At 47.7% G+C, this 18,072-nt stretch overlaps 1 protein-coding gene across 1 annotated transcript in view; it reads right to left on the minus strand.

Annotated features, from left to right (window-relative positions):
- Positions 1–18,072, minus strand: part of ACADL (acyl-CoA dehydrogenase long chain) — a 191,907-nt gene that overhangs the window by 56,198 nt on the left and 117,637 nt on the right. Inside the window, exons 8-9 of the mRNA XM_030210840.1 lie at positions 12,118–12,219; positions 3,995–4,108 (exon numbers count right to left, since the gene is read on the minus strand). Coding sequence (XP_030066700.1) covers positions 3,995–4,108; positions 12,118–12,219 — 216 coding nt within the window. The remainder of the gene's footprint in view (positions 1–3,994; positions 4,109–12,117; positions 12,220–18,072) is intronic.

An 18,072-nucleotide genomic window follows, 5' to 3' on the forward strand; every position in this document is an offset into this window, starting at 1 on the left:
CACTGAGAAAAAGGATACACTGCCAGTTTATACATGAGAAATGCAACAATGCAATCCGGTATTATTGTCTTCTAATCTTTTCACACAGTTTAGAAAAATCTTATAAATTAACTAGACTGATGTTTTAAAAAGGAAATTGGAACAGGTTGTTAAAGAACAGAGAAATGATTGTGAATGTTCTATAGAGATTTAAGGATACGTGGAGGGATATTTTCAACATGACGTCTTAATCCGAGTTTAGACGTTTTGCTGAAAATGTAAAAAAATCAAGTGAAAATGACCATTTTCAACCAGAAAAATATCTATTTTCTTTGAAAATGACCATTTCCTAGATGTTTTTGTGTTTGGTATATCTATCTTTTTGGACCATTAAAAAAAAAAAAGTCCAAGTGGAAAACGCACAAAATCAAGCCATTGGGACGTAGGAACAGCCAGCTTTCCTAGTAGACTGGCCACATAGGCATTCCTGAAGAGCAGTGGGGCAACCCAAGGGGGCACTACAGTAGACTTCACATAAAAGATCCTAGATACACATCTCATTACCCCCTTATATTGTATGGTGAGCCCTTCAAAACCCACTAAAAACCTACGGTACCCAACTATACACCAATACAGTAGCCCTTGTGGCTGTAGGAATCACCTATATGTGGGTACAGTAGGTTATGTGGGGGGGCTGATACTTTCCACCACAAATGTAATAGTTAGAGTGGATTATGGGCTTGGTCACCTTATCTACAGTGCACTGCACCGACCACTAGGCTATTCGAGGAACCTACTTGTTGCTCTAATAGGACTGTCTATAACATCTGAAGCTGTCACAGAGGCTGGTATATACTGTTTCATTTACATCTTTGCGTGGTACGAGTGACCACTGAAGGAGTAAGAGGGTGTCATTCCTTTATTCCTACAGTGGTCTTCTGGTCATTTACGGCACTTTTTTGTGACTTATTCGTTAATAAAATAGGTCTAGACCAAAACAGCCAACTTAAAGCCCTGGATGTTTTTGTTTTGTTCCACTATGACAGAAAAACATCCAAGTGTTAGGAGCGCTTAGATCTGACCCTTAACATACCCCTGGCATGCCCCCTTGTGATTTGAACGCACTTCTGACGGACTTCATAGAAAATCAACATCTAAAAATTGGTTTTGAAAATACCAATTTGGAGATTTTGTGAGAAAAACATCCAAATGCATATTTATGCCACTTTTGGACATTTTTCTCTTTTGAAAATGAGCCCCATAATTATGCACGGGTTATATGACAGGGGAGAGAAAATAAGAGACTAGGCCAATGCTCCTGAACTCTGGTCCTTGAAGTACACAAACGCAGGGCCGGTCTTAGGCCAAGGCGACCGCATAGGGCCCCGCGCGGCGCGCCTCAGTCAGCCTTGACCTAGTTCCGGCCGGGGATCGCCGCCGCTCATCCGAACTGCCCGCCCTCTTCTCTCCCCCACGATCTATCACTGATCCCTTTCCTTTTTCGCTTTTAAATTTACCTCCAGTCCGGCAGCGTCAGTGAAAGCGCTCCCAGCCAGTAAAAGCGCTTCTCTTCGCTGTGTCCCGCCTTCTTCTGACGTCATGACGTCAGAAGAAGGCGGGACACAGCGAAGAGAAGCGCTTTTACTGGCTGGGAGCGCTTTCACCGACGCTGCCGGACTGGAGGTAAATTTAAAAGCGAAAAAGGAAAGGGATCGATGATCGATCGTGCATCGTGGGGGAGAGAAGAGGGCAGGCAGGGGAAAGAGAGACATGGATGGGATGGCAGGGCTCAGGGAGAGAGGGGAATTGCTGGATACATGGGTGAATGGAGGGGGCAGGGGAGAGAGGAACAGATGGGAGGGCAGGGCCCAGGGAGAGGAGAAATTGCTGGAAATGGAGGGGAAGGGAGAGGGGACAATTACTGGATGTGGATAGAGGAGGGAAGGGCAGAGAGGGCCAAGGATGGACTTGGATGGGATGGCAGGGCCCATGGAGAGAGGGGAATTGCTGGATACATGGGTGAATGGAGGGGGGCAGGGGAGAGAGGAACAGATGGGAGGGCAGGGCCCAGGGAGAGGAGAAATTGCTGGAAATGGAGGGGAAGGGAGGGGACAATTACTGGATGTGGATGGAGGAGGGAAGGGCAGAGAGGGCCAAGGATGGACTTGGATGGGATGGCAGGGCCCAGGGAGAGAGGGGAATTGCTGGATACATGGGTGAATGGAGGGGGGCAGGGGAGAGAGGAACAGATGGGAGGGCAGGGCCCAGGGAGAGGAGAAATTGCTGGAAATGGAGGGGAAGGGAGAAGGGACAATTACTGGATGTAGATGGAGGAGGGAAGGGCAGAGAGGGCCAAGGATGGACTTGGATGGGATGGCAGGGCCCAGAGAGAGGAGAAATTGCTGGAAATGGAGGGGAGGGGAGAGAGGAGAATTGCTGGATATGGATGGAGGAGGGAAGGGTAGAGAGGGCCAAGGATGGACTTGGATGGGATGGCAGGGCCCAGGGAGAGGAGAAATTGCTGGAAATGGAGTGGAGGGGAGAGAGGAGAAATGCTGGATGTGTATGGAGGGCAAATTGTTGAATTTAAAGGCTGGATCGGAACACTTTGAAGGCAGATGCTGAAACTGGAGAAAGGATAGGGACAGGGGGCTACAGATGGCAGACAGAACACATAAGGACACAGGAGGATGGTGGACACGGTGAGAGAAAAAATATCAAACGGAAAGAAGACACTGCATAAAACAGAAGACACTGGGACCAAAGCGAATAGAAAAACTAAATGATCAGACAACAAAGGTAGAAAAAAAGTATTTTATTCAGAATTTATTAATTGGAATATGTCAGCTTTTAGAAATGTGCATCTGTGATATTTTGCATGTAAGTTTCAATTTTTCTAGTATTGCTGCATGCTGAGTCTGACTTCTTGAGGTAACTTTCCATTCAGTATTTTGCCTTCATATTTGTTGTGTCATGTGTTTTTCATGTGTGATCAAGGTACAGTATCCTGCTAGCGTGTAGTATTTGCAGCCCTTTTTTTTTCACAAGGTAGTGTATTGGTGTTATAGAGCCTGGTGTAATTACAGTTCTGCCTTTCCATGCATAAGGTTGTAGCTCGTCCTGTCCTTGGAATTAGTGCTGTTATGGTTTGGTAAGGTTCTGACTGTGGTTTTGCACAAGTTTGTGTATAGTGTTTTGCAGTGGAAAGATTGTGTGTCCACACCTCTGACCCCCCGGGGTTATGAGAATTTGAACTACTAATTGTGGACTTGAATAATTTCTTGGGAGGGGGGGGGGTTTCATGATAGCATTGTGCTTATTATTTCAATCAGTTTTTCTGTACAAGTTTAGCTTCATTTGTCTTTATTTGAAATTTCATAAATAAAAAAATTTTCTAAAAACTGAATAATCTTAACAATGGGCGGGGGGGGGGGGGGTAGGATAGGGGCGGGGCTAGGATGGGGCCCCACCAAATTGGTCTGCATAGGGCCCCGCACTTGCTAAGACCGGCCCTGCACAGGGCCCCGCACTTGCTAAGACCGGCCCTGCACAAACGGATGTAGTTATTAGGCTATTTTTCATTAATATTCATGTGATATACCCGCATACAACTGGTCTAATAACTAGGTTGACATATGTTTGTTATCCTGAAAACCAGACATATCTGGGAGCCCTAAGCACCAAACTTGAGAGCCACTACATTAGGCAAAGATATAGGGATATTATCTTTTTAGAGTAATGGCAGAGAAAAATCATATCATCCAGTCTCTTATCTCTCTCTCAATGCATACAGATAAAAGAAGGGTGCCACCCAAACAGAATCCTGGCAAACCAAAGAGAAAAACCATGGCAAGAAGACAGAGACCATCACCAAGAAATCCTAAAGGAATAATAAAAAAGACAGGGCTGAAACCTAAAAGACGGGGTGAACCCTTAAATATCAGGCTCTTTATTTTCCCTAGGTTTTTTTAAAATGAAAAACTAAACAGTCAAAAGTTTAACAGTTCTTACCTACCTGCAAATGTGAAATGGTTTTTCCAAAAGCTTTCCTCTGTTTGACATAAGCTCTGGTTTCCTCAAACATGAACTCAGAGCTGGCAAGAGCCATATCAGCAATAATTAGTCTTTCCTATGAGGAAGAAATGAAAATGTGCCAAGATTGTATCAAATCAGTCATATATATAAATACATGTAGATGTAAAATACTACATATTCCCATTTTACATAAACTTGTAAATTAAAATAAAATGCACATCATTCTGATAGCAAAAGAGATCAACAATAAAAGAGGTAATCTCAGGATAGCTAAGGAAGAATGGCAACCAGGATGAAACGAGGAGGAGCCGCAACCAGGTGTGAAAGATCACTACTAGTGTGTGGATGGAATCAGATAATACCTCACATTTACTCCATGCAATGTTCTGGTTTTTCAAAATGCTACATTTTGGTATTCATTTTTAAAGCATATAGACTTACAAAGTTACATTAGTAACCTATGTGCTTTGAAAATGAGCCTCTTTATGCTTTAGAAATAAGGGGTCTGAGATGTCAGGGCTTATTTTGTACAATTTCTCCTCCTAACAATTCTAATATGCAAAATAATGCCCAGCGCTTAATACATTTAGGGAAAAAAATTGCTTGTTTTTGAAGGGTATTTTCTTTTATTTGAAAATATTTTTATTGAGACCAAAATAACCAAAACAGCTTTGCATCAAGAACAAATAGGTGGTCAACAACTTTCAACATTTCCACCCTCCCCCCTCCTCCCCCCATACACCTATTCACATCTCATATCTGCAGCCGGTAATCTAGAAACAAGAGCTCAGTATTCTGATGACCTCCCGGACATCACCAATAATCTCACTAAACCTTTAAAAAAAATTTAAAAATGAAAGCTAGGTTGTACTGGCCAATCTGGGAACCCTTCAAAGCATATTAAAAATCCCACTCCGCACTGTGGGTGAGACAGGGACTAAATATATACCTCCCAAATAGATAAGAAGGTTTTTTTTCCAATTGAGTGAGCTCCCAAACCCTGTGCGTCCCAAAAGCAAAGAATGGAGTTTGTTTCGCCAGGCCCAAAAGGATGGGTGGTCCAGCTGTGTCCAAACCCCTAAAACGATCTTTTTCCAAGAGGCAAGCTTTCCTTAACAATTAGCATGTACCCCTACCCTGCAGCACAAACAGCTCATATCTGTCCAATAAAAAAACCCATGGGGAAAAATGGGATCGGTCATTTCAATAAAGACACCAAAAATGGTAAACTGGGTGCCAAAAATTCTGAATCCTTGGACAATCCCAAAAAGCATGAAACAGTGTTCACATCCAAGTTGCATTTTTGACAGAGAAGGGAATCCAATTTCCCCATCTTAAATAAGTGTTCTTGAGTAACATATGCCCAGTGTATCAAACAAAACTGACATTCCCTCAAATCAGAACCGACAGTAAGGATTGGATTTCATTTAATCAAACCTAAGAGATCCAAGGGAGAAAGCGAGGGCATTGTAAGTCAATGCTCCAGCAGCGCGACAGATCGGATAAATCCCGCTGGGGGTATATTGAGATATGCCATTTGTGAAGAACAGATACTGACAAGCAATCCTCCCCTGCCCCTTCAAAAAATGTCTGAATGTGAAGCGTGTGTTGAGCCTCCCCGCCCAGACGCACAAGGTGGAGGCGTTGGGTTTCTTCTCTCACCCTCTTGTAGTTTCCAACCCCTCCCCCTGCCACAGTCTCACTGCTTCTCATCCTTCAAAACTCATGCCATCCGGCTATCCTACCCGACACCACTCAGAGTTGCAGTCATCTACCGCCCCCCTGATAAGCCCCTCTCTTCCTTCCTTCCTTACTGACTTCGACGCTTGGCTCACCGTCTTTCTTGATCCCTCATCTCCATCCCTCATTCTTGGTGATTTTAATATTCACGTTGACGACCCATCCAACTCCTACGCTTCTAAATTCCTCACTCTGACATCCTCCTTTAACCTCCAACTGTGCTCTACCACCCCTACTCACCGTAATGGCCATTGTCTCGACCTCGTTCTCTTCTCTTTCTGCTCACCTTCCAATTTCTGCACCTCAGTCCTTCCTATCTCAGATCATCACCTAATCACCCTCACACTTCATCATCCTCCCCCTCGCCCAACTATAACCACTGCCTTCAGGAATCTCCAGGCCGTCGACCCCCCTACCCTATCCTCTCACATCTCCAATCTCTTCCCTTCCATCTCGTCTTCCGAATCTATCGACACGGCTGTCTCTGCCTACAATGAAATTCTCTCCACTGCTCTGGATACCCTAGCACCATCTGTCTCTCGACCCACTAAGCGCACTAATCCTCAGCCCTGGTTAACCCCTTGCATCCGTTACCTTCGCTCCTGCACCCGATCTGCTGAACGACTCTGGAGGAAATCTCGCACCCTGTCAGACTTCACCCATTACAAATTCATGCTATCCTCCTTCCAGTCCTCCCTATTCCTTGCCAAACAGGAATATTATTCTCAAATAACTAATTCTCTTAGCTCCAACCCTCGTCGCCTCTTCGCCACCCTCAACTCCCTACTTAAAGTGCCCTCCGCTCTCACCCCCCCCCCCCCTCACTCTCTCCTCAAACACTAGCTGACTACATCCGCGATAAGGTGCAGAAGATAACCTTGAATTCACTTCCAAGCCTTCTCCTCCCTGTGACTTCTTAACCCACTCCCCCAACCAACCTAGCCTGGCCTCCTCCTCCTTTTTCCCTGAGATCACCGAAGAGGAAACTGCTCGCCTTCTCTCTTCCTCAAAGTGCACCACCTGTTCCTCTGATCCCATTCCCACCAATCTGCTTAACAACATCTCTCCTACAGTCAACCCCTCAATCTGTCACATCCTCAACCTCTCTCTCTCCACTGCTACTGTCCCTGACACCTTCAAGCACGCTGTAGTCACACTACTTCTCAAAAAAACATCACTAGACCCCCACCTGTCCCTCCAACTACCGTCCCATCTCTCTTCTACCCCTTCCTCTCCAAATTACTTGAACCGCGCTGTCCACAAGCGCTGCCTGATTTCCTCTCCTCTCAGGCCGTCCTCGATCTGCTCCAATCCGGCTTTCGCCCACTACACTCAACAGAAACAGCACTCTCTAAAGTCTGTAATGACTTGTCCTTGCCAAATCCAAAGGTCACTATTCCATCCTCATCCTCCTCGACCTATCTGCCGCCTTTGACACTGTCAATCATAATTTACTTCTTGACACACTGTCCTCATTCGGGTTCCAGGGCTCTGTCCTCTCCTGGTTCTCTTCGTATCTTTCCCAACGCACCTTCAGAGTATATTGTAATGGCTCTTCTTCCACCCCCATCCCGCTCTCTGTTGGGGTTCCTCAAGGTTCTGTCCTTGGACCGCTTCTCTTCTCGATCTACACCTCTTCCCTGGGCTCGCTGATCTCATCACATGGTTTCCAGTACCATCTCTATGCTGATGACACCCAGCTTTATCTCTCCACTCCCGACATCACGGTCGAAACCCAGGCGAAGTTTCAGCCTGCCTTTCAGACATCGCTGCCTGGATGTCCAACCGGCATCTGAAACTGAACATGGCAAAGACTGAGCTCCTTGTCTTTCCACCCAAACCCTCTTCTCCTCTTCCCCCACTTTCCATCTCTGTTGACAACGCCCTCATCCTCCCCGTCGCTTCAGCCCGCAATCTCGGAGTCATCCTCGACTCCTCCCTCTCCTTCTCTACCCATATCCAGCAGACAGCTAAGACCTGTCACTTCTTCCTCTATAATATTAGCAAAATTCGCCCATTCCTCTCTGAACAGACCACCCAAACCCTCGTCCACTCGCTCGTCACCTCTCGTCTTGACTATTGCAACCTTCTTCTCATTGGCCTCCCACTTAACCATCTATCCCCCCTTCAATCTGTCCAAAATTCTGCCGCACGTCTTATCTACCGCGTGAACCGATACTCTCATATCACCCCTCTCCTCAAGTCACTTCACTGGCTCCCGATCCGCTACCGTATACAGTTCAAGCTTCTCCTTTTAACCTTCAAATGCACTCAATCTGCAGCCCCCCAGTACCTCTCTACACTCCTCTCCCCGTATGTTCCCACCCGTAACCTCCGCTCTCAGGACAAATCACTCCTATCTGTACCCTTCTCCACCACCGCTAACTCCAGATTCCGCCCCTTATGCCTCGCTTCACCATATGCCAGGAACAGCCTTCCCGAGCCCATACGTCATGCGCCCTCCCTGCCCATCTTCAAGTCCTTACTCAAAGCCCATCTCTTCTCCCTTGCTTTTGGCACCTTCCCCACTCATGATACCTACACTGACTACATAGTTTGTAACCTTTAGATTGTAAGCTCTTTTGAGCAGGGACGGTCCTTCCCCATGTTAACTTGTACAGCGCTGCGTTACCCTGGCAGCGCTATAGAAATGCTAAGTAGTAGTAGTAGTAGCCTTCAGGGCTTTGGTATTCAGGGAAGCAACATAGTGTGAAAGCTGATGGTGTGCAAAACAATCCCCTGGGCTAGTAAAAGAGCCATCTCAGAGATTTACCAAAGGCTGCAACCTACCATCGGTGCCCAGCACCTGAAATAAACATAGGAGGTCATCGGCTCTCCAGAAAGTAAAAGTGGCATTGTCCAGGCCTGGCTTGAAGGAAGCATTTCCCTGAATAGGCAGTAAATCAGCGGTTATTGCTGAAAGTTACCAGAGAGATGTAAGTTCCCTCCAAAGATCTTGTAAAGGACAGAGCAGAATACTGAACCTAAGCAGAGAAGGCAGAGTGTACGCATGAAGCAGATATTGAAGATGCCAAGGCCTAAAGTATTGTTGTTCCAATAATAGAGGTGTATAATCATGTAAGTCCAAAAGCCAATGTCCGAAGTGTCGTAGTAAGCATACTCTATTATATTTCTTGATGTCCGGGATACCCAATCCCCCCTTCTTCCAAGAACCCAAGACTAGTCTAAAGGGCATCCTAGGTTTCCCCCCCACCAAAAAATAAAATTTGGTCAACTGTTTATGCAAGTATCGTATATTCCTATGTAAAAGCTTTAGCGGTAACAACTGTAATGTATATAACCAATGCGGAAACCTTATCATTCGAAAGAGATGAATTCTATCATGTAGACACAGGGGGAGGTGTCTCCAATCAAGTAAGGCTTCAGAAGTAGTTTGCAGCAAACGATCTATATTAAGATGATATAGCTGTGATATCTGCATAGTGAGCTGAATCCCGAGATAATGGAAAGTAAGGTCTGTCCATTTAAGAGTTAATACGCCATGCCAGGAATCTCAAAGATCTCGTCGAGATGCTAACACCAGAAATTTGGTGAAATTTAACTTAAACCCAGAAAAATCACCATATTCCTCGAAAGTTTCCGTTAATGCTGGTAAGCATATTTGGAGGCTGAGGACATGAACCAAGAGATCATCTGAAAAATGCAGATATTTTAAAAGTGGATGTGCCCAACTCTATGCCTCGAACGTCTTGGTGGGATTTTAATGTCTCAAATTAAAGAATCTAAGGTTAGAACAAATAAAAGTGGAGACAAGAGATATCCTTGCCTAGTTCCTTGTCAGATAGAGAAGGGGGCAGAAATCACCCCATTAAGCGAAATGAGTGCCTGTGGGTGGAAATACAGTACTTTTGAGTGCCTCGACAAAGGAATCTTAAATCCATACGCATCTATGACTGCAAACAAAAAACTCCAGGATACATGATCAAAGGCCTTCTCTGCATCAAAACTGATAAGCAAGGAGGGCAAGCTGTGATGTTGAACATACTCCACAGAAGTCAATATAGCCCAAATATTCTTAGTGGCTGTTTGCTCTCGAACAAAACCAACCAGTGAGTCATCTATAAGACTTGGCAAAACCTGAGCCATACGATTAGCCAAGATCTTCGCCAGCAACTTAGGTTCGTAATTTAAAAGTGAAATTGGACAGTAAGAGGAAGGTATTAAAGGATCTCGTCCCAGTTTTAACAAAACAATCATTCACGCCAGATGGAAAGAGTATGGCGCATTACTGAGATATATTATTTCAGTGTACATAGAGGTTAAATGTGGACTAATTTCCTCAGCGAGTATTTTGTAGAATTCAGCCTGAAACCCAAGTGCGCTTTGTCTAATGGCTAACTGAACCTCATCTAGGATGATGATCCCAGATGCGGATTGAGGAAGGCCAACTGGCCAGCAGTAACCAAAGGAAGTTCCAAATTTAAAAGGTATATGGAGCCGTCCAATCCTGCATCATGCTCGCTATCATATAAAGCTGAGTAATATTTCCAAAAGATATCTAAAGATTCAGTATCTAAGTGGGTCAGACGACCCCCCCCCCCCCTCATTTTTCATCTGAAGGATTCATTGTGGGCCCAACCTTTGATTTATCAAATGGGATAAGAGTTTCCCACTTATATTACACCATAAACGAATAACTGATATTTATAATACATTTGTGTTTTTACGGCCAGTTGGTGTATCAGTTCATTAAGCTCGGCCTGAGTACAAGCAAGCTGGCTTTATTAACCTCTGTTGGTGAAGCCCCAAATTGGGGTGTCATGATGAACTCTCGTCTCCAAGCACAAAATATTGCTCTCTCTCATTTTTCGTTTATGGCGCACATAAGCAATGAACAGCCTTAGCTGCTTCCCAGAATAAAATCAGTCAGTCTAAATGAGCCCGATTATGTCCATGATATTCCTACCATTTTTTAATCAAGAAATTGTGAAAGTAAGGATCCCCATACAACTCAACAGAGAATCATCAGTGACTCTGCTGCCCATTTCCCACCTCAGGAAGATGAAGCTGAATCCATAACATAGCATGATCAGATATGGCATACGCACCAATCTCTGCCCTGGGAATTCTAGAAAAGAGCCCTTTAGAAACTAATATACAATCAATCGGGACTAGTGAATGTGCCCAAGACAGATGGGTTATAGTCACGTTCACCTGGATGTAACCACTCTCCAAACCTCAATCAAGTCTAATGTATTACCAAATAAAAGGTAGGCCCCTTTGATCAATCCAAACAGGCTCCAAGGCGGCCGGGGGAGAAGATTTCTCCAAAGTTTGGGGGCTATTTTTAATGTAAAGCTGGAGTGCTATCTTTGTAAAGAACATACGAACATTTTCTAATTAACCCATTACTGCTTATGTATCAGTCTAACTAGTAATGTGTCCAATGGCTCTTTTTAAAATTATTTCATGAAAACAAAGTGTGTGCACTGTAGAAATATGCTGTCACCTGCTCTCAGTGAAATACAGGCCAAGGGCTCAGGCTAAGAGCTAGGCCTGTAAAAATCAAAAATCATCCTTGACATAGATACATTTCACTGCAGCAAATGCTGAAGTAAGTTCTCAGAGAGCTGACAGGGGTGGAGGAATCTGCTCTATAAACAATAAGCAAGACTGGCACTAGCGAGAGAGTCACAGGCAAGATGTTTTGGCTATATGAAGATAGTACTGGGTCAGCTGCACCCCGGATGAGATCATCCCAGGGGGGCTAGGGAAGCTTGGGAACATATAGAATCTTGGCTATCATTGACATCAAATGTTGATGTTTAAAGGATAGTAGCTGATAACATGCAAAGATGACCAGTGAGAAAGTGAGTGTCCATAGAGATGAATGGTACCAAAATTTTATATAAGGAGGGTGTCAGCTAGAGCAAAGGGAGATAGGAGGCTGGAGAGAGAGGACTGACAACACCTGCTGTTCCACCATGTTCCAGATATGAATGCCTAATTACCTGTACTGCTTTTGGTAAGATGCTGAATAAACTATCTTCTTATATCCACTAAATCCCAGTGTCCTTCTGATTATGGTGCTTGTTAATTCCTGGACTGTGTAAGAGCAGTCTGGGGGAATATGAGGTCAGAATAATAAGTGGGAACACGCAAATTATTTACAACACCAAGAGAAACAGATGGATAGAACACCCCACCTCCTTTGCACAGAATCAACTGCTTACAGGGTCCACAAGATAGTCACCTTATCAGCAGTGGCTCCTTATTAGCAGAGGCTCTTTATCAGAAAATGACGTTTCAGGAGAAAAGAAATATCAAAATATCTCAATTGATTTAATCAGTTCTGGGACCCATGGCTTACTCCAAATGAATAAGAGTTTGTGCCAGGCTTACCTGTGGGAGTTCGGCCATCAGATAATAGAAACCGTTGTTCACCTCACCAAGCAAGGCATCAGCTGGCAGACGAACATCTTCAAAAAACAGCTCTGCTGTGTCCTAAAATAGAAATCACAGACCTTCACTAAAACAAAGATTTTCACAAATATTTGGAAGAATTCATAAAAAATGAGTATATAGTTTATAAGTGCTTTCTATACCGCTTTAACTGATTGGGCAGGACTAAGTGGTGTACATTCTACAACACACAAGAAAAAGAAAAAAGAACTCCATTTTTGCAAGTAATGCATAGCAGCCCTCAAAGCCCAAACACCTTAGGATGACACACGCCATATAATATTAATGTAATATAAATCCTGACCAATGCTACGTAAGACTGCAAAAAAAAGTAGAGAAGACAACAGGAGTACCAGCTCTGGGAGTCATATGCAAAGAGATCCCAAGCAAACATCTGTACATGGAAAAACTTTATTTGCAACAGTATGGACCCCAACACAGGACCGTGTTTTCGCCAAGACAAGCCCACCTGCCTCAGGGAGTCGTAGAAATAATACAAATAAAATAATAACATTTAAATCAGTATCACAAACATGATATGTGAAAAAATATGTAAATATGAAAAAGGACAACTTAATAATAGTAATAGAACAAATAATAAAATAAATGGTACAATGGACTATAAGAACTTACAATAACTATATAAAACGATTGGAAGTACAAGGTAAAATTATGTATCATACCTGATAATTTTCTTTCCATTAATCATAGCTGATCAATCCATAGACTGGTGGGTTGTGTCCATCTACCAGCAGGTGGAGATAGAGCGAGCAATCCTTTTGCCTCCCTACATGTGGTCATGTGCTGCCGGAAACTCCTCAGTTGTCGATATCCAAGCTCCATCCGCAGGACTCAGCACTTAGAGGAATTACACCCACAAAGGGACACTCTGCCCAGCTCACCACCGCCGAAACGGGGGAGGGGAAATTAACCCAGCTCATCCCCACACAAGTGGGGATGGGGAATCCGTCCAGCTCATCCCCGCGGAGCGGGGGAGGGACACCACACCCGCCGATGCGGGGGGGATCTGGCTTATCCTGCAACCGCAACCGCGGGAGGAGCTGACTGACCCTAACACCGCCGAAGCGGGAGGGGTACAAAGCTGCTCTACAACCGCCCGAAGCGGGAGGGAACGCCGCAGAATTTAGGTCTCATCCAGCCCCGTAAACGGAGGGGGAGGAGGAATGCAGCAGTCTCACTGTAACACAAACTCGTCTCAACTCTTGAAGACATCCAATTGAAAAAAACTTGAACACGAATCCTCCTGAACGGAAGACTAAACTTGCACCTGAAATGCAACCAGAATACAAACAGTAGAGATATCTGGGAGGGGCTATGGATTGATCAGCTATGATTAATGAAAGAAAAATTATCAGGTATGATACATAATTTTACCTTCCATATCATCAAGCTGATCAATTCCATAGACTGGTGGGATGTACCGAAGCAGTACTCACCCAGGGCGGGACATAGAAATCCCTGACCGCAACACTGAAGCTCCAAACGGGCCTCCGCCCGAAGCAGCCACAGTCAAGCGGTAATTGCCTGGAGAAGGTATGGGCCGATGCCCAAGTTGCCGCCTTGCAAATCTCTTCCAAGGGGACGGACCCGGCCTCTGCCATCGATGCCGCCTGAGCTCTAGTGGAGTGAGCCTTCAGCTGGATAGGCGGCACCCTTACCTGCGGCCACATAAGCCGGCTGCAATGGCTTCCTTGACCATCTTGCCACTGTAGGCTTAGCAGCCTGCAGACCCTTACGAGGACCTGCAAAACAGGACAACAGATGATCCGATTTCCGGAAATCATTGGTCACTTCCAAGTATCTGATGATGACTCGTCTCACATCCAGATATTTGAGAGCAGAGTATTCCTCTGGGTAGTCCTCCCCTACGAAAGGAAGGGAGACAGAGCTGCTGATTCACATGGAAGCGAGAGAAACCAATCTTGGGCAGGAAGGAAGGCACTGTGCGAATAGAGCACTCCTGCCTCAGTGAACTGCAGAAAAGGCTCTCGACAAGAGAGTGCCTGGGAGCTCGCGAAACTCTTCTGGCTGAAGTGATAGCCACCCAAAAGACTGCTTTCAACGTCAGGTCTTTCAGAGATGCCCTTGACAAGGGTTCAAAAGGCGGCTTCTGCAAGGCTCTTAGCAACCAGGTTGAGATTCCACGCAGGCACCACTGACGTGCAGAGGAGGGCGCAGGGTGATTAACTCCCCTTGAGAAAACGCACCACATCTGGCCGCGAAGCCAGGGAAGCACCCTTCAGGCGGCCCCTGAAGCAAGCCAGAGCCGCTACCTGGACTTTAAGGGAACTGAGCGACAGGCCCTTTCTCCAGACCTTCTTGCAGGCACGCCAAACATGAAGAGATTGGAGCAGTGAAGGGGAGAAAGTGAGCCTGCTCACACCACGCTGCAAAGGTACGCCAAACCCTGGCGTAAGCAGTAGAAGTAGAGCGCTTCCTCACATCTCAGCATAGTGGCGATGACCTTGTCTGAGAAGCCCCTTCTTCCTCAGACGCTGCCGCTCAATAGCCAGGCCGTAAGACCAAAGGGGGAGGGATCCTCCATCAAACGGGACCTCGATGCTAACAGGCCCTGCTCCACATGGCCAGTCGCAGAGGGTCGTCCACTGAGAGCCTGATCAAGTCCGCATACCAGGGACGTCTGGGCCAGTCCGGACCCACCAGGATTTACCCCGGCCCGGATGTTTTGCCAACCCGGTCTAGCACCCTGCCCAACATGGGCCAGGGCGGGGAACACATAGAGAAGCTCCTGTGTTGGCCACTGTTGGAGGAGAGCATCTACTCCCAGAGATCGAGGGGTCCCGTCCTCTGCTGAAAAAGCGCGGCACTTGGCAATTGGCCGATGACGCCATCAGATCTAGGCTCGGCTGGCCCCCAGCGCTTCGTGATGTCCAAGAACGCCTGAACCGATAGCTGCCACTCTCCGAGATCCAAGGTATGGCGACTGAGGAAAGTCCGCCTTGACATTCATGGCTCCGGCAATGTGGGCGCTGCTGACAGCTGTTCCAGGTTCGCTTCCGCCCACTGGCACAGATTCATAGGCCTCCTTGGCTAGAGAGGTGCTCTTTGGTACCTCCCTGGCGGTTGACATAGGCCACAGGCCGTGGCATTGTCCGATAGAACCCCGTACTGGCTTCAACGCCAGTACCGGGAGGAACTCCACAAGCGCCAACCGAATGGCTCTGAGTTCTAGGAGGTTGATAGACCACTTTGCCTCTGCAGGAGACCAAAGCCCCCTGCCGCTGTCCTTCCCAAGCAGTGGGCTCCCCAGCCCAACAAAGAGGCGTCCGTTGTGACCACAATCCACTCCGGGGTCACAAGAGGCATTCCTGCAGACAACTTGTCTGTCTTCAGCCACCAGCTCAGCGCCTTGCGCACTGCTGGGTCCACAGGGAAGGCGTCACAGCATAATCCTCCGACACTGGAGTCCGCGCCTGCGCAGCGAGAGAGTGTTGGCGTGAAGTGGTCTCATATGAGCCCTGGCCCGGGCACTACTTCCATCGTGGCCGTCATAGAGCCCCAACAGCTGCACATAGTCCCAAGCCCCGAAGAGGACGAGGCTAATAGGAACTGGTCACCTGAGCCTGAAGTTTGACAATCCGATTGTCCGGCAGGAAACACTCTGCCCACTTGGGTGTCGAAACGAACTCCCAGCTACTCCAGGGACTGAGTCGGGCGCAGCTGGCTTTTCTCCCAGTTGATGATCCACCCCAGGGAGCTCAAAAGAGCAATCACCCGGTCCACAGCTTTGCCGCACTCTGCATAAGAGGGGGCTCGGATCAACCAGTCGTCCAGATAAGGATGACTTGGACTCCTTCCTTCTCAGGAAGGCCGCGATGACCACCATTACTTTGGAGAAGGTCCGCGGAGCAGTAGCCAACCCGAACGGGAGGGCTCTGAACTGGAAGTGTCGGCCCAGGACTGCAAAACGCAGAAAGCGTTGATGAGGAGGCCAGATGGGAATATGCAAGTACGCTTCCTTGATGTCCAAGGATGCCAGTAACTCCCCTGCCTTCACTGCCGCTATAACAGAGCGGAGAGTCTCCATGCGAAAGTGCCGAACTTTCAAGGCCCGATTGACCCCTTTGAGGTCGAGGATAGGCCGGACAGAACCTCCTTTCTTTGGAACCACAAAGTAAATGGAGTAACGTCCCTTGCCAAGCTGATTTACTGGCACCGGAACGACCGCGCCCAGGCGGATCAGATTGTCCAAAGTCTGCTGCACTGCCACAGCTTTGACCGGAGACTTGCAGGGAGAGAGTACAAACCCGTCTCTTAAGGGTCGGCAGAACTCTAGCTTGTAGCCGTCTCTGATGACTTCCAGCACCCAAGCGTCTGAAGTTACTCTGGTCCACTCGCCCAGAAACGAAAACAGCCGTCCTCCAATCTGCACTGGGGCGTGGACCAAGGCCCCGTCATTGGGTACGAGACCCTGGGGGAGGACCGGAGGGCGCACCTCCGGGACGGCGGTCTCTGCGAAAGGAATGCTGCTTGGGGGAGAAGTTCCTCTTGAAGGAAGAGGGGGCAGAAGAGCCCGACCTGCCCGGGCGGTACCGACGGGCTTCCTGAAACCGTCCTCTGGAGGTACCGGGGCAAGTACTGACCCGAGCCCTGACCTCTGGTAACCTCTTGCCCTTAGACGTGCCGAGATCGGTCACGATTTTGTCCAGCTCGACCCAAAGAGCAGCTTGCCTTTAAAAGGCAATTTAGCCAGGCGGGACTTAGAGGCGTGGTCAGCAGACCAATACTTCAGCCAAAGCCACCGCCGCGCAGAGATTGTCTGAGCCATTCCTTTAGCCGAGGCTCTCAAGACATCATACAGCAAGTCTGCCAAATAGGCCAAGCCCGATTCCAGGGCCGGCCAATCAGCCCTCAAGGAAGGATCCGAGGGGCAAGCTCGCTGTACCATAGTCAGGCACGCCCTAGCCACATAGGAGCCGCACACTGAGGCCTGCAAACTTAAAGCAGCCGCCTCAAAGGACGACCTTAAGGCCGCCTCCAATCTTCTGTCTTGGGCGTCCTTTAGGGCCGTGCCACCTTCCACCGGCAATGCCGTTTTCTTAGTCACCGCAGTGATTACAGAATCCACGGTAGGCCACAAAAAGGCCTCATGTTCACCTTCAGGCAAAGGATAGAGGCGGGACATAGCCCTAGCCACTTTGAGGCTCGCTTCCGGGACATCCCATTGAGCTGAAATCAAGGTGTGCATGGCCTCATGCACGTGGAAGGTTCTAGGCGGGCGCTTCGTCCCCAGCATAATGGCGGAGCCAACAGGGGCTGAGGGAGAGACGTCCTCCGGAGAGGAAATCTTCAAAATGCTCATGGCCTGCAAAAACAGGTTGGGCAAATCCTCTGAGCGAAAGATCCGCGCTGCAGAGGGGTCATCCGCTCCATCCGAGCGGGGATCCGTCTCCTCCAAGGAATCCCCAAAGGACCGTTGGGAGAACTCTGATACGCTGCCCTCATCTACATCGGAGGAGACAAAGTCCTCCAAGGCCTGGGAATCCACCCGAGGGCGTTTACTTCCGGGGGCCTCAACCTCTTTATCAGATGAGGGAGCAGGGGCAGCGTTTTGCATAAGGAAGGCCTGATGCAGCAGCAAAATAAACTCGGGGGAGAAACCCCCCCGACTGTGCACTTCAGCAGCCTGGGCCACAGCCCTAGACGCACCCTCACCGGCGCTCGCAAGAGCGGGGGAGAAACATGCTGCGCATCCAAGATGGCGTCCGGCGTGACACTCCGCGAAGGAGCCGCGCGGGAAGAACGGCGCTTAACTTTAGCCGCTTTTATGCCGTCGCCCAAATTAAGGGCGTTCATGGCATTAACGTCTCCCACCTCAAGGGCGGCCCAAGAAGAAGCCGTCCGAGTAGCGTG

The sequence above is a fragment of the Microcaecilia unicolor genome, chromosome 7 (assembly GCF_901765095.1).
Source record: "Microcaecilia unicolor chromosome 7, aMicUni1.1, whole genome shotgun sequence".
Lineage (NCBI taxonomy): Eukaryota > Metazoa > Chordata > Amphibia > Gymnophiona > Siphonopidae > Microcaecilia > Microcaecilia unicolor.